The sequence below is a fragment of the Trichoplusia ni genome, chromosome 4 (assembly GCF_003590095.1).
Source record: "Trichoplusia ni isolate ovarian cell line Hi5 chromosome 4, tn1, whole genome shotgun sequence".
Lineage (NCBI taxonomy): Eukaryota > Metazoa > Arthropoda > Insecta > Lepidoptera > Noctuidae > Trichoplusia > Trichoplusia ni.
In genome coordinates this window covers 19,516,119-19,532,871 of record NC_039481.1, presented here as the reverse complement: position 1 = coordinate 19,532,871, position 16,753 = coordinate 19,516,119, and the positions used below count along the sequence as shown (strand labels likewise).

Below are 16,753 nucleotides of genomic sequence, written 5' to 3'. Positions count from 1 at the left end.
CCGTGGAAAGCTCGCACTGAGTGAGGCAGGAACGAAGTAGCGGTCGGGCGCGGGCGGCGCGGGCGTATGAAAGCTCCGGCCCGTACTAGCGGTGCCGTTAGCGCAGGCTCGGGCGGGCGGCGCGGCGAGGCGGCGGCGGGCGGGCCGTGGGAGGTACCGTTAATGACGTCGCATCCGTGACGTCGCCGTCGTGACGTCAGACGGCGCGATATAGCCACCAGCCTCGGCGGCGGCGGCCTCAGTAACGCACCGTCCGTTCGCCAGCGCGTACCTCCGCGCGCCCTCTCGCGATCTGCCCCTCCGCAACGACTGACTGAGTGAGTGAGTGCGCGTGCAGTGAGTGGAATGTGCTCGGCCGCATGAGGATCCTGCTGAGCGAGCTGGGACTGTCCGGCGCGTGCCTCGGTCTGACCCTGGAGCCGCGCGCCTCCTCGCTGGACCCCGCGAAGCCTGCGCCAGGTCAGCGCCCGCACGACGATCCGACATCCACTTCTGTGTTTATTTTCGCTTTCGTTGTGTAGAACCTCTGGGTTTAGTAGACTGTGTGGAACTGTCGTGATGATGGCCCTCGGCTAGCATGCGAGGTGTGTTGCTGACGCCCTCCAGCCAACACTGCGGCTTTAGACAATTCCAAAACACACGTACGTACCCCCTTTTTGTTTTTTTATTTTATTTTTTACATTCTTTATTTCATTTAAGAATTTTTATTAAGTTTTTCCTGATTGTTAACCCAATGCTTTTTTTGCCTATTCCGAAACTTGTGTCAAAGAAAACTAAGTCTAAGATGAAAACTTTTGTGAGCTTTTGAAATCGTCCTAGTCTACAGAAGGTGCATATACTATATCGATTTATGGAAAAAAAAGTTAAAAAAAAATCTTCAAAAGCTTTGTAGCCTTCGTAGACCGGCGCTGATTACTTTGTTGTGAAAACGAAACATGATAAAACCTCGGGCGCCGAGATCTTAATATTTTAATTCATTTACTATAGATAATTAACAAATATTACTTGAAGTTCCGGAATCTTGTGCTTCAATTCTTAAAGCGGTGTAAATATATAATTGATTTTGTAGTGTCGTTGAATGCAGTTTATTAAACTGTATACTTTAATCTTGGAATAATTTTAAATGAAACAATGCCAATGCATGAAAGCAATTTTATTCAGAAATAATTAATAATAAAATAATATAAACCCACGTAAAAAGAAGCCGGTCAGAAAAATAATTAAGTTTAACATTTTTTATTAAATCCTACAGTAATTATTAAGATCTAAAAAATAAGGAAGGTGTCAACGAAAATATAGTGTAAACTTGTCTTATATTAGCAGCAATAAAACTTAGTTCGACAAATAATACTGATTACCGGTTCTTAACCCGCCAACAGAATATTTATACTAGTTATAGATTCTCAAAGTCATTAAAATTTAACTAATCAAATCTTATGTATCTGACAGTCAATAATTATTAGAATTCAGGTGATACAAGTGTCTCATGGTGAAATATCTTTCGACACCGGTAAGGCCGGTTTAAGATGACACACAGTTTACAAACATAAATTAAAATTCAATTAAAGTTATTGCTAAATGTGTGCAAGTTAAAGTCCTCGAGTAAATGAAGAGGATCATTATGTTCGGCGCTGGAAAAGTGTTATTAAGTAGTTTGATAAATTATAATCGGATTTGTTTAAGTGGAGGCGTTAGGTAACTTCGAGTATAATGTGAGATGTTTATGTCGCGATCGGGTCCGGACCGATGGCCTCAGCCGGACTGCCTGCTGCCACTTGCTCAATCGGTTGTCGCAACCGGCAGACGTTGCACCTGCCGAGATGCGAGCCTGAGCAAATTACCGACGCACAACAGATACCTACTATTGTACGATATACCATATAGACAGTGTAGAATTGTAGACACATCCAACAACAACCTGAATACCTTGAATTTTCGACGCGCTATCTAAATCCAACAGTTTTCCTTATACACTCACAAAACCAATTCTAACGTCAAATCCAAACTGTGAATTATCCAAATTGATGCTAAAATAGAATAACAAACTTTCACTTTTTGTTTTCATAAGCGCGTGCTTAATATTTGACAAAAGCGGCTCTATAAATAAAACGATAACGTTTTCGGACAGTGCGGAGTTATATTTTAAATAGGTTTGTAATATAATTGAATAAAATATTATCAGACTATATCTTATAAAGCTTCATACAACTGTCAAACAATAAGTTTTTTCAATGAAATAATGACGCGCGACACACTTACCCTCAACGCCGTATTGATAAGTTTGCTATCAGTCGCCAGCTGTAGTGACGTCACACGAGCCCGACCCGGAGCGCGTCACTCTCGCCGGTCTCACCCCCGGGTGACATACCCCTCGCTTTCACTAAAAGAATACTGTGACTAGCCCCCTGCCATCCGCACAGCGGGAGACAACTTCCTATGGAAATATGTCTAAGTTATTGTTGATACTATCTCCTTAATGTCTTTATTACAATAGATAATAAAACTGGCCTAAAAGTTTGGACAAATAAATATGTTGAAGGAATGCTACGAGGTATCATTAGTTTCTAACTATGGCTCGTTTCCCTAAGTCGACTTTCAGTCTGCTAATGCTTTCGGTTAAAAGCGCGAGTGAGATTGCGTCACGATGTCTAAAAATAAGAGGGTGGTGTCTGAAGCGGCGGTGTGGGGTGGTCGGCAGTGTCAGGTGGAGCGGTGGGCCCGCGGCCTCGGCCTCTGCATCGACCGACGCCCGTGACGTCATGGCCGCGTGACGTCACGCATCGACCGCGCGCTCTGCTTCAAGGACGCCCTTGCTGGCTTGCCGGCGGACTACCGACTTCCTCCTAACTTAGACTCGCTTTTCGTGAAAACAACAAATATTAAAGCACGAGTAGTCGCCAGAAAAAAAAATTAGCATCACAAAATATTAACTCGTTTGGTAAATATTAGACTTGTCACGATTGACTGTTGTACAACTACTCTTTTATTCAATACTTATGTGCGTTTTTGTGTTAGGCCAATAAGTTTTAAATGGCCACAGACGAACACGAGGTTTAAAATATATGAAGCAATTTGTAATTTGTTGATAAACTGTTCTGTATGAGCTATAATTGTATCAGGAGGTCAGTCGTATTCACGCTTGTGATCAAAATATGCAATCATAGTGTCTTAATAGTTCAATATATTTATACTTTTATACTTACTAATATATAAAGCTGAAGAGTTTGTTTGTTTGTTGGTTTGAACGCGCTAATCTCAGGAACTACTGGTCCAAATTGTAAAATTCTTTTTGTGTTGAATAGACCATTCATCGAGAAAGGCTTTAGGCTATAAACCATCAAGCTGCGACTAATAGGAGCGAAGATACAAAGGAAAATGTGAAAAAATAGGGCAGGTATAAATCATAACTTATATCTTCTATCCACGGGGACGAAGTCGCGGGCAACAGCTAGTTTGTTATAACTCGAGATTACAGTCGCCATTCATAACATCATAAATGTAGCCATAATTTATATAGATACAACTGTAAAATAATCACTTAAAAATTAGGATTCGTAAACATTTTTTGCAGTTCGTTTGGTTTAAATAAAACCAAACGACGATGAGACAAATAATATGACATCTATCGGGTAGTAATAAAAACACAACATAAACCTCAACAGGCCACAAAACTAATTTTTAGTAATCGTTTAGTGTCATTTAAATTAAAATATTTATTTCCCGTCGGACAGTTTAAAGGAAGTATTAAACTTCGTAAATCCTTGAACGTTTTATACAAACGATTAATAAGCTGTAAGTATTCTTTAAGAATGTACAACTTAAAATTTTGATTTCGTATCCTTATTAGCGAAAAATATTCGAGGTATATTAGTCAGTATAATATGTAAATAATATCGTTATACACATATGTATATGTTATTTTTATTCCAATGAATCAAGGGGAAAAGATCCAAGTGAAAAATTGTTACGCGGAATCTTCTGCAATTATTGCCCGACATTGAGAGAAAAAAACGTTGTCTTGTAGACAAATACATTTAAGTTCTATATATATCGATTTTTTGCCTAAATTCTGGAGAAATTAAATTCCGTAAAGAGAAAATCTGATATTGATAGTTTGTCTAACGCGGCTTAGGATTTATGAAAGTCCGACACAGCGCGTGGAAAATCTCAATTGAAGATTTTCACGCTTCTTCTCCTGAGTCATACGGCTAATAATGAAAAAAAATAGTTGTTATAACCAAATTTGTAGGAATTAATATAAAATATTTGTATTATAATTTTTTTCCACTATCGGAAAACCAAAAGTAAATTTTAAAAAATAAAAATAAATAATTACCAACTGCTTTATGTATTACCAAATAAAAATAGTCTTGTTAAGGAGTATAAGCGTGGCAATAGCTAAGTTATTTAAATTCTTCTAGTTGTCTTAATAACACATATCTCTGGTGTCACAAAAACGTTATTTTGCAAAACTAAATTAAAATAGTCCATGATAATCAGCCGCTCCTTTTGGTATAGCTAACAGACCAGCTGATAAGTTATAGACTATATAGAAAAGTCATTATTATTATTGCGACCATGAAACAGGCAGACGTAATAATAAATTGCCGTCGAAGGAAAGCTTCGAAGGAAAGGAAGGAAAGCTTTCTTACCATGCAGAAACAGCTGAGGATGCAAGTAAAAAACGAATGTAGAAAAGTCACCTTCCTGAAACTTAACAAGGCTCTAATTTTTAAATATATCGTAAACCTGTATGTCGCTGTAACATTAAATATCTTGGAATAAAATTTAATTTAATAAAATTCCATTATACTCTCTATAAGAACCTAGAATACTGAGCTTTTTTAGTACTTAACAACGGTATGATTAATAAAATTATACTCGAAATAGGGGCGGAATACTCCATAAGGTTTTACCTGCAGACGTGTAGAGGTAGCGGCGCGGGGTGGTGCGTGACGTCAGCGCCCCTGACGTCACGCGTAAGCTTCGCCCGCCCACGCAGCCACAACAGCTGATAATTTCACCGAAACCACGTTTACTAGGTATAGCTAGTAATGTACGTGACGACAATAACTTGCCTCTAAACCAGACACTGTTACGTAGATCTGAAACTTTAATTATCTAGACTGTATATATGTACAGTCTCAGTTCTCTTCGGTCAGCTTCTAACACGAGCTTTAGTAATTAGGAAGTGTGACGTAATAGGTTGTACACGTGCAATGATAATATTCTATTAAATATTGGTTGAAATTGCTCTGAACATGCTTTCAGAAAGAACTGAAGATCAAGACGCTTCCTGAAAAAGTAACGCAGAATTGTTTTCTTTTACGCCGTTACTGTGTGGTGCGTGTTCTATAGTTTTCATTTCTGTAGAGGTTTTTGCCTGATCCCAATGCAATTGGAATAAACCTATATACCCTATAATACCTACATATGATATATCTTTTGCACATAGAGATAACAGTTTATCTGTATTACGTAGTTAAAAGTTCGAAAATCATATCTGATAATAATTCACCTATGTAATAATCGACGTAAAAGGCCGACAACAAAAAAACTCTATTTTGCAAAACATCAACCTAATCTTGTACAAACTTTCGTCACTGATGTGTTTGCGCGGGTCAATTACGCAAACGGCAAATCGCAAAAACGTCACATAATGAGAAAGCTCATAAAAGCTTTAGATAACGCACATACGTATGATGAGTACAGTCGACTTATGAATCGATAGCGTGTGACGTAGCGTGACGCGGACCAAGTTATGATCAATATCACGACTCTACGCTGTCCAGCGCCATCTATCGGATAGTTCGCGATGCAACAAGGAAGTCACTTTCCAGTGCGGGTTATCGTTCGCCTATCTTGATATTGTAATTCGAGTAAAGCTTAACAGAGGGCACAGAACTGTGTTATGTACATTCCAACGTAGAGCTAACGTCGGATGTACATATGAAGCTAACTCTACAATGGAACCTTGGATTCTATGCTTTGTATGATAGACTCACTTAACTAGAGTAACTTCTAATTAATTTATTTGTTGCAATCCAGTAGATAGATACATAAAATAGTAATAAATGTCACATAGCGTCTACTTTTATAGATACCTAGTTGTGGCTAATTATCCTAATATACAAATATACCTATTTAAATAAGAGCTCTGGTGGAGTTCCGCATGTCTTTATATGTAATTTTAAGTCTGGTATCTACTAAAATAAATATGTATTACGTTATCTGCATAAATCGCAGACACATTAAAATAATATATTTTTATTAGAACCGGTCTGAATATTTTAATACATTTGTCACCTATATTTTTCGCCAGGCATAAGTTTACATTTATTTTATTAGGGCTGGAACATTCATGTTAAACAAAGAATTGTTTTAAACTTATATGATGGATGAAATAACACATTTTATCGTCTTTTTTTAATGATATTTCGAAAAGTATGTTCGAAATGTATTTTTTAAATCGTTTTTGTTCCTCTTCGTTCATGGAAATGAGGTATTTGTTCCCATTTATTAAAACAGAAGTTATTAGAAAGTGGCATTAAAGTATCATCAGCTCTACAAAAATTTTAGGGGAAGTTTAAAGCGAAATGTTTTAAGGATTCACTATTAATTTCTTAAAGATTATTTTTTAATAACAAACACCTAAGATTTATATGAACAGTCTTAAATTGACGGATTGGCTGACACACATTGTATGCTTACAGAATAATTTTCTTCTCCTTACTCTATATTTGAAAAGCTTCGGGAACTTTTTGTTAATAGAACTAGGCCTTATACTGACGCAAACTCTACATTTCAGTACTTTTTCTTGTGGTATCGGTTTCTAGAAAGTATATCTATGAAGCATTAGCATTTCTAGAATTTGTAGTAAATCGAATTTCAGCTTTTTTATTAATGAATACTTATAATTGTATTCATAACGGTCTTTATTGAAATATCCTCGTTAATATACTTTATAGTCAATAGTTAGTATTTTGAAGTCTACAAATAACGATGGCCGGACTCATGTATGAGCGATGCGAAAAGGTAGTGTACGGAAGGTACTCATCTATTAAAATAATTTTCCAGACGAAATGTAATTATTTAAAACAGAAAAAAATACAATCTGAAACTCAGAGTATCAATTAATCATGCATAGGTGTTAAGTTGGGCTTTAACTTCTTACTTCAAAGCGATTTCGAATTCGTTACAGATAATTTATATTTGATATCATATTTATTTTGGCTAGGCTATTTTCCTAGTAAAAGTGTAATAAAACTTAGGAACTCTTTTCTCTCCTTTATTATATTTAAATACTTAGAATAGTAATAAATCTTTGGTTAACCGACTCTACATTCGATCTGTTTTAATTTACAAATTTAAGGCATTGGTTGGCTAAGTTTTCATATCCTCTGTTATTTTCATTTTTTTTATTTTCATATATACTCGTACTTTTAGTTTTTGAAACATTTTCTCAAAGTGGTGCCCGATAGAGCTGTCTGTAGTTTTTAAAGGCTTCAAATGATATTACTTTTCTGTATGTAATTGAAAATTTTAAAATGTTTTCCTTTCTTATTTTAGACGAGAAATCTTAAATTAAATTATATTTTGTGTTGTGATAATGAGAAAATAAATCATATTTGATTTCATTCGATAATTCCACTTGTTAATAAATTGATTGAGGCATCTACCATGATTAAAAAAGCTCCTTGTCTGAAGAGAGCCACTTAGCAAATTTAAATGTCTTGATTGGTGTAAAATAAATCCCACCAAAAACATTAAATGTAAAAAAATGCCAAGTCTCTCGATGCAGTCTTTCCATCGTAAAAAGTTTTGAGATCTCATAGAAGCCAAGTCCTATTCAAAATATTTTGTAGTTATAAATCAACATTTAGTAATTGTATCAATAGTTTTCTTTATATTATAATTATAGTGACTTGGCAATGAGCACAAGAAGAAACAAATAAAACGGCATATTTGTAGGAGTTGAAAGTTACACACACCGCATGCGTAAACATTAATATCACAAAATTAATTTTCTTTTGGTTTATCCGTGTCGTCCCAACCGAATTTCGGCAACGGCAGTCAGTCTTAGTGTACTCTCGATTCATTTACTTTCATAAAGCGATGGCCCGTAAGGTATTCTTAATTATTGTATTGGAGCATGTAGTCGGTAGTGACCATCATGATTCACACATAACAAATAATCTGATCACTGGTCTCGTCAGTAACATTTGCACATAATTCCAGGCATCAAGCAGCTTTTAATTTGTGCTCATTGCCAAGTCACTATAATTATAATATAAAGAAAACTATTGATACAATTACTAAATGTTGATTTATAACTACAAAATATTTTGAATAGGACTTGGCTTCTATGAGATCTCAAAACTTTTTACGATGGAAAGACTGCATCGAGAGACTTGGCATTTTTTTACATTTAATGTTTTTGGTGGGATCTCATTTATTTTTTGTAAGTGTATTTCTTTCTTTTTTTTTAGGTGTCATAATTTCTAGGACTTCAGCTACTGCTTTGCTTAGAACCCATTCTCTATCTCTATCTCTTTTGTTTCTTCTCTGAGACTTCGTTACTTCTAATGTAAACAAGCTTAAACTTATATATATATGCATATATATATCTACTAACTTACAAACTATAGCTAAACTAAACTAAATAACACGTAAAGTTCTCCGAATATCAATTATCACTACAATATTTTTTAGTTTCGAAATGGTTTTTCATATACAGGTGGCGCTATCAAATGAAAATTATCGAATTATTCTGAAGTACTACTTAGACTGCGCTTTGTAACGAAACCATAGCGCGATTCAGACACGTACAACGCCATCTATCGAGCGCGCATACAATATTTATCGCAATACAATGGAGTTTTAGCTTTATTAATTTAATGAATTATGAATTTTATGTATTAATTTGTATTAATGATAGTCTGTGTATTACATTTATATTATTCTTTTCTATTCTATGTATGTATTCATCCAATTGAATAGGTACTTAAACAACGAACAAAGTTAACAATGCAGTCAAAATCCATACATAATGTTCTTGCCAAACCGCAAATATAAAATTGTTTTCTATGGCATATTATTTTTTAATGTTTTTATAATTTTTCCTTTATATGTGGCTAAGGACCTATCTTGGTGCAAAATTTGAAGTTTCTAAGTCTGCTAGAAGTACCTTAGATTTTTGATGATCTGTCAGTGAGTCAGTGAGTGACAAAATGGTGTAACTTTGATCGACCGTAACTCCTAAACCATTAATTCAATTGGCATGTAATTTCGAACTTAAGCTTGTTCTAATGCCTACTATTATTCCCCGAAAAGCTAAACTCCTAGCTTTGTCCACGTCGAAGATACAGGGGGGGCGAAACAGCCGCGAATCGCTTCGAGAAAAGATGGTACGGCCGTGCCCGTTTTGCTCGAGACTTGGCAGGGGCACTGCCGTGCCCTCAGATCGTTACATGTTTAAAAAAACCATTAAATTAAAATAAATCAAAATGAAACTGTTGATTAGTAACTAAATTATAAATATGGATATCATAACAGTCTTGTTTGTATAAAAGCACTGATAGCCAATAGTAAGCAAATGAGCTCATCCCACACGATTTACTTCAACCTCGTAATACTTAAACATTATAATGTAGAATCAAAAATGCAAAATACCTCATTTCCTTTTTTGGATTGATAAATTAAAGTGGTTTTTTAAATGAATATAGAGTAGTTATAAAGTTTAATATTAAGTTAGCTTTAAAAGCGCCTATGAACAAAAGGTATTCTGAAGAAAATTTAATGTAGTCTGCTTTACTTAGGACTATCTTGTGATCATGGTTTTCTATACTTAATATAAAGCTGAAGAGTTCGTTTGTTTGTTTGTTTGAACGCGCTAATCTCAGGAACTACCATTTCAAATTGAAAAATTCTTTTTGTGTTCTATAGACCCTTCGCCGAGGAAGGTTTTAGGCTATATACCATCAGGCTGCGAATAATAGGAGTGAAGATACAATCGAAAATGTGGAAAAAACAGGGAAAATTATTCATCTTCGAGGGCTTTCGTTCAAAAATTTCTAACTTATATCTTCTAACCACGCGGACGAAGTCGCGCGCAACAGCTAGTTTACAATATTTGTAGTAGCTATATTTTTTATTGTAGATTTCATATGAGTTGTTGATACATCAATGGACCTGATAAAGAGAAACCAAACAAGATTGATCACAGCTTTTTATTAAAAATAATAACAATGGCTAAAATATAATTTCATTTTTATTCAGTCAAAACAATCTTACGGTAACAAAAGCTACTGTTTTGTTTATAGCTTAATAAGACTGGAATTAATGGTTCTTAACATAATAGAAACTGCAAATGCCACTGATTTCATAACTTCCCAAGGGAGCCATCGCCTTTTCGCCCCAAAAATTTTGTAGCGGCTTTGCTATTCAAATATAAGCTTAAGTGTGTTACATTAGGGGTGGTTATAAAGTAAATAGTGCTCCTTGTTTGCGACGTTGTTTTAATAGACTAAGATGAGGTGTATACATAGGATTCAATTTTCTGGGCGTGGCGAATCAAGCACCGTGACACAATGTATTCAAAACGCCAATATTCGGTCGACGAAACTGCAGTATAAAATGAAAGACCTTTCCCGAGCTCCGTCATTGCTAGCCGTAGGAGAGTAGCGATCACCAGTGATCAGGGTTCGAATACCCAACAAGAGTAGGTAGATATTGATTAGTTTGTAACGAGTGCTTGTGTTGAAGGAAGAATCAAAGTATGTTCGCCGAGGGTAAATATAAATGATGCATGGCTCGAATAGCGTGATAGTTCAAAGGACGGTGCCGTCAATTACATGTCTACCGGTTTGCCGACGCATTCACAATCGGCTTTTCATCGCTCTTGTATCTCCAAGTTCGCGTAACGGTTGTTTTTTCGGTTTGCGAAAGCTTCGCCGCAGGATAGATATTGACAGCAACTAATTAATTAATTATTCTTGTTGTGTCGAATTACCATACTGACGTGATAATGTCTGGTTGTTGCAGGGCCGAGCGCCATAGAGTCGCGCTCGCCAAGCGCCTTCACACCCAACTCCTCCAGCATGCTACTGCTGCAGACACACGTGAGTATAAATAACCTTATGTTTAAACACATTTATTAAAATTACTCTTTATATTCCAGTAGGCATATGTAATATGAATATTTTTTGAATGACTACGATCAACCAAATTAATTTAACGTAAATCGTAGCTCGTGAATGAACCCCATATAAATAAATGATTGATAAGAACACCTGCATTGATTATACCAAACAGGCGGCAACATAAAGTACCTATAGATACTTGTAGACAATTGAATAAGCACGCCATTGGTTCGTCACGGCCGCCCCTGCCGGCCATCCGCCGCCTACCACTTCCACGACGCCTCCGTATTATTGATTGTCATTTCTATTACAGAGCAACTACGGTTCGTCCTTCACTGATCTACTTTCGCCGCAATATCAAGAAGACTCGACGGAAATCTTAGAAGAAAATTTAGACCCGTTCCCGGACGTCGAATTTCACGCACCGGTTCCTCCTGAAGCGAAATCTCAACGAGCTACTCCTATCAGCGAAGCATCGTCGCCAACCCTTGGCCCGGCTTTGCCTAGTTTTGAAGAAACGTACTCGGTTCGCTACCCCAAACAAGAAATGGCAGAGTTTGGTTTAAAGATGGAGGAAGACTGCTACAACGTGAGCGCATATCAAGGTCATACGTCCACCCAACTACTCTACCAGTACCATCAACCTTCAATCCCTTATGTACCATCAACTTATTATGCACCGGCGCAGCCGTGCAGCCCGACATTCGATACGGGTGGTGTTACACCAAATCAAGACTCGTATTCTCTCCCTCCTTTTCCGAGTACGGTAGATCTGCACATATCTACTGACCAGAGTGCAAGGCAAAGACGTGCCTCGCTACCGGTACAACGATCAGAGTCCACCAGCTCCAATGACAGCCCTAAGATTCCCGGCGCCAGAGTACACTGCATGCAAGCTTCGGCTCCGAGCTCCGCATCCAGCTCGCCCGGTGTTGCTCCCCCGGAAGGCGCCGGCCCTCGCGTAGCGCCGTCATCGCCGAGCCAGCTTTGCGCTGTATGTGGAGATACCGCAGCTTGTCAGCATTACGGAGTACGAACATGCGAAGGATGCAAAGGCTTCTTCAAGAGAACTGTACAAAAAGGTTCAAAATACGTATGTTTAGCCGAAAAATCCTGCCCTGTTGACAAAAGAAGACGAAACAGATGCCAATTTTGTAGATTCCAGAAATGCCTCGCTGTAGGCATGGTCAAAGAGGTTGTTAGAACTGATTCCTTAAAAGGTAGACGTGGACGTCTTCCTTCGAAACCGAAATGTCCGCAGGAATCTCCTCCGAGTCCCCCGATATCATTGATAACAGCTCTAGTGCGAGCCCACGTCGACACATCTCCGGATTTCACTAATCTTGATTATTCTCAGTATCGAGAACCGAACCCTATGGAGCCACCAATGTCGGATTTAGAAGTGATCCAGCAGTTTTATACTCTTTTGACAACATCGATCGATATGATCAAGGTGTTCGCCGATAAAGTACCTGGTTATGGAGATTTGTGCCCTGAGGACCGCGAACAACTGTTTGCGTCGGCTCGTCTCGAGTTATTTGTGCTACGACTTGCATACCGCACGCGACCAGAAGATACAAAGTTAACCTTCTGCAATGGATTCGTGCTTGACAAGCGACAGTGCCAGCGCTCCTTTGGAGACTGGCTGCACGCCGTACTGGATTTCAGTAACACTCTTCATTCAATGGATATCGACATATCTACATTTGCGTGTCTCTGCGCATTAACATTGATCACAGGTGTGTATTTAAGACAATTCAAATAACCTAGCTTTGATCTTCTTAATACTTCAAGTGTAGCAAATGATAAGACTTCAATAATCAACAATTGTTCCCCATCGTGTTTGTATTAACATACCTTCACAATTCGATATGAATTGTAGAGCTTTCCAGACCATAACCAAGTGGCTAATTTGGTGCATTCCAAACTTAAAATGATTTTTGAAATGACACATACTTTATAACAATTATTTTCTTTATTAACAGATCGACATGGTCTCAAAGAGCCTCACCGTGTTGAGCAGCTGCAAATGAAGATAATAGGATGTCTGCGCGCCCACATGCCGGGCGGGGGAGGCGTCGGCGGCGGCGGCGGCGCGCCGCACTTCAGCCGCGTGCTGGGCGCGCTGCCCGAGCTGCGCTCGCTGTCCGTGCAGGGCCTGCAGCGCATCTTCTATCTCAAGCTGGAAGACCTGGTGCCGGCGCCCCCCCTCATCGAGAACATGTTCCGCTCCAGCCTGCCCTTCTAAACGCCCCGCGCCCCACCCCCGAGGACCACTCCCGCCTTCTAAACTCATTCTCTTTCTGTCTTAGAGCCGAATCCGTTATTTTTTTAAGTGTTTAGATTATAAAAAAATATTTTTCTAGAGAATAGATGGACGTTAGTTAGGACGCGATCTCCACGGAATCGGTTCGTGCTACTCGTATGGATTTAATGTTAAGTACCTTAATGGAGACAATCTTACCATGTAAGTTCTAAGTTAAGATTAATTTATTGAAAACTTTTAGGAATTTGTCTTTTGGGTGTGATTTCGTTTAATCATAATAATGTTGTGTATTTAGTAGTCTGCATTTGAGTTACCGCTCGTGATCGATGGCATCTTGTCGTACAAATATTCCTATGTTATTTACTTATGTATTACTTAGATAGGAAAAATCTAGTCACAAGACTTAGAAATGTTATAAAAATAAGCCCGTTAATATCGGGTTTTTTATAATTAGTATAAGTAAAGTTACTTTAAGAACGATAAGGCATTTAATGTCCTTTTGTACGAATGAGAGAGGCTGGCGACGCGCGGCGAGCTGGCGCGCGCTGGCGAGCGCTGCTTGCGAAGCCGCGGCCGCCACGCGTCCGCCGCCACTGAATGATGATGATCCTGTAAGCGTCACAACGACCGATTGTTGGAAGTTACCTTTTAGTTTTAAATTATTTTGTAATATTTTTAGACGCTAGGACACTAATGTAATTTGTTATCATAATTATACCTAAGGCTTGAGAAAAAGTTCAGCATAATCGATGTCCCCAATATAAATCCTTATAATACAACGTGTCTTAACGAGTACCTTTATAGGTAATTAGTGTAGATTTTTCCTATGTGAACCTTTTATATGCTTACTATAATACATATTATATATGTATTGAGTAATTATTTAAACATATCACGGTGTTATTTAAAAATGTGATTGCACTTGTATTGATATTCTTTATCACATAGGCAGTCACAGGTAACAAGTTTATAAACAATTAAATTGCTATATAGTACCTAAACATGTGTTTTGCTCGTAGGAAAATTTATATATTGAAATTACTGCTGATATAATCAGGTTAGATGTCTATATTTTTATCTAATGAATTTTGCGCAAGACGAGGACTTAGTAATATTTTTCACTGGACCAAATAGGTGATACTTATCTAAGTCCCTGTGTGGTAAATCTGCAATGAATTTAAAGTAAATGTCTGTTCTACGACCAACGGTGGGTTCACTTGTGACTACCCACGGATACAGAAACAATTTAGCTGAGAGTTGCCTTGTATCTTCTAAAAGACTAGATACCTGCATTCCAGGTATAAAACTATTCGAAAGTTATGTACGTACCTAGTGCTACGCTAGGTACTCTGTCCAACCTTTAATAAAATGAACTACTTTTAAATATAGGTAGGTACATAGATAGGAAAAAGAATTTAATATTCATATCTGACGAAGCTTTGGAGTGGACGCAAGTTCTTAGATGTATTCGATGAATAAATGTTTCATATTTAACATTTATTCATTATTATAATTAGAATGACTGTTAAAGTTGATGTTGTCCTTTTAAAATGGAGTTCGTGATATTCGTCGTCTATTACATCGTAGTGTATAAGAAATTCAAGACACATAAAAATTGATAATTTTATACAAGAATTGGTAATAACCTAAATTATTAATAAATGCTGGACTTTTTACTCAAACGCCACAGCTCCTTTATAATTATTAATTTTATAGATTTATAAGCGTAATCAAGGAAATTATGTGTTATTTACTTAATTCTTGAGAAATGTCTTAACCGTACCTATTTATAACTGCGGTTGTGCATAAAATAGGTATCAATTGTTACCCTGTCATCACCGAAATAATATTGACCAAGAACAAAGCAAGATAAAGCTCCAAATGATTATTACATTCCTACATTACAAGCCTGAATACCTATTAGATGTATAGACATGCATACAATATATGTACCTAATCATTTTCCTGTATTGATCGCCGTTTCACAGAAAATCATATCAGGACAGAGAGTGCATGCATCCTATAAATAAGTCATTCTATGTTAATATCCCCTTCGGTTCCTTATATTGTAATGTATTACCTAATTCCCCTACTTTGTAAAGCTTTATTCGAGCTTTTTTAGAGCAAACAATAAAGCAGGCAATGAACGTTATCAATTTCTCCCTCCATACGTGTGTGTACCTGTACCTTAAGCCTAAATGACATGTTTAGTACTTAATATATATTTTCTTCTATAAGGTTTGTAATGAACTGCATTTCTTAAAAATATCAACATAGATAAATACTTATATGTGCTTTTGTTATAATATGTTATACATTTTCTTTGTAAATATTTCGTCAAAATAATATCGATGCGAATGCATCAATGGAAATTTGTCTCTTTTATTTCTTTCTTTGCCTTTACCTTATATCCTTTTTATCATATCTCTTATATTATCTTATCTAAAAATGAATTGTCCTACTTGCACCAATAGAAATAGTATCTAGTCCACAATATGATGAAGATTTTCAATTAAGCAGAAATCTGTTTTAAATCAGGGTCCCAATTCTGCTATCTACAATGGCCGATGAATGAATGGAAATTGGCTCAAAACGTCACTTTTCGTATCCCTTAAGCATTTTTCCTACACAAAAATTGGAAATTTAGTATGGGAAGTTATAATCAAGGTCAATACAATGAATTTTCAATTAGTGTGTTGGCATAATGCTTAAGAGAATAGGAATAATGTCAAATTTATTAAATTTATTAATTTATTAAATTTACTAAATTTCCAATTTTTGTGTAGGAAAAATGCTTAAGGGATACGAAAAGTGACGTTTTGAGCCAATTTCCATTCATTCATCGGCCATTGTAATCTCTATTGTGATTTCTAACAAATACCCATAGTCAATCAAATTCAATGAGTTGCTCGTGTTCACTGGTGATTATTATACGTGCATATTCGTATAAACAAATACAATCTGTAATAAAATCTGTGTTAATACGAATTAAAATCGATATCTTACAGTATACAGCGAACACCGACTAGTTTTACGGTAAAGATTAGAAGGTTTTTTGATAAACTAAACAGTTATGGTCTAAATCCTACCACTGGCCATACGAACTACGCCGAGCTACGAACTTCCCATTATCTTAAGAGATAGAAAAATAGATGAAAGGACAGACAGAAAAAATAACACGAATATTTTCGATTTATACAAACATTAGTTTATGCTAGACACTGTTGTATCTTCATGCAAAAGTTTATTTACTGAAGTGTACCAATGCCCGGACTACTGCTTTGGCTACTAGTAGCATAGACCTAGTATTTCGCTACGTTAATGCTAGGCACTTCGGATGTATACT

General features: G+C 36.9%; 1 protein-coding gene across 1 annotated transcript; it reads left to right on the top strand.

Moving 5' to 3' along the window:
- On the top strand, nucleotides 1–15,674 carry LOC113493496 (probable nuclear hormone receptor HR38). The gene is made up of 4 exons (XM_026871499.1): nucleotides 1–641; nucleotides 11,044–11,120; nucleotides 11,455–12,880; nucleotides 13,127–15,674. Exons 1-4 carry the CDS (start codon nucleotides 578–580, stop codon nucleotides 13,387–13,389), a joined length of 1,830 nt encoding a protein of 609 aa, XP_026727300.1. The 5' UTR covers nucleotides 1–577; the 3' UTR covers nucleotides 13,390–15,674.
- Nucleotides 15,675–16,753: the final 1,079 nt, after the last annotated feature.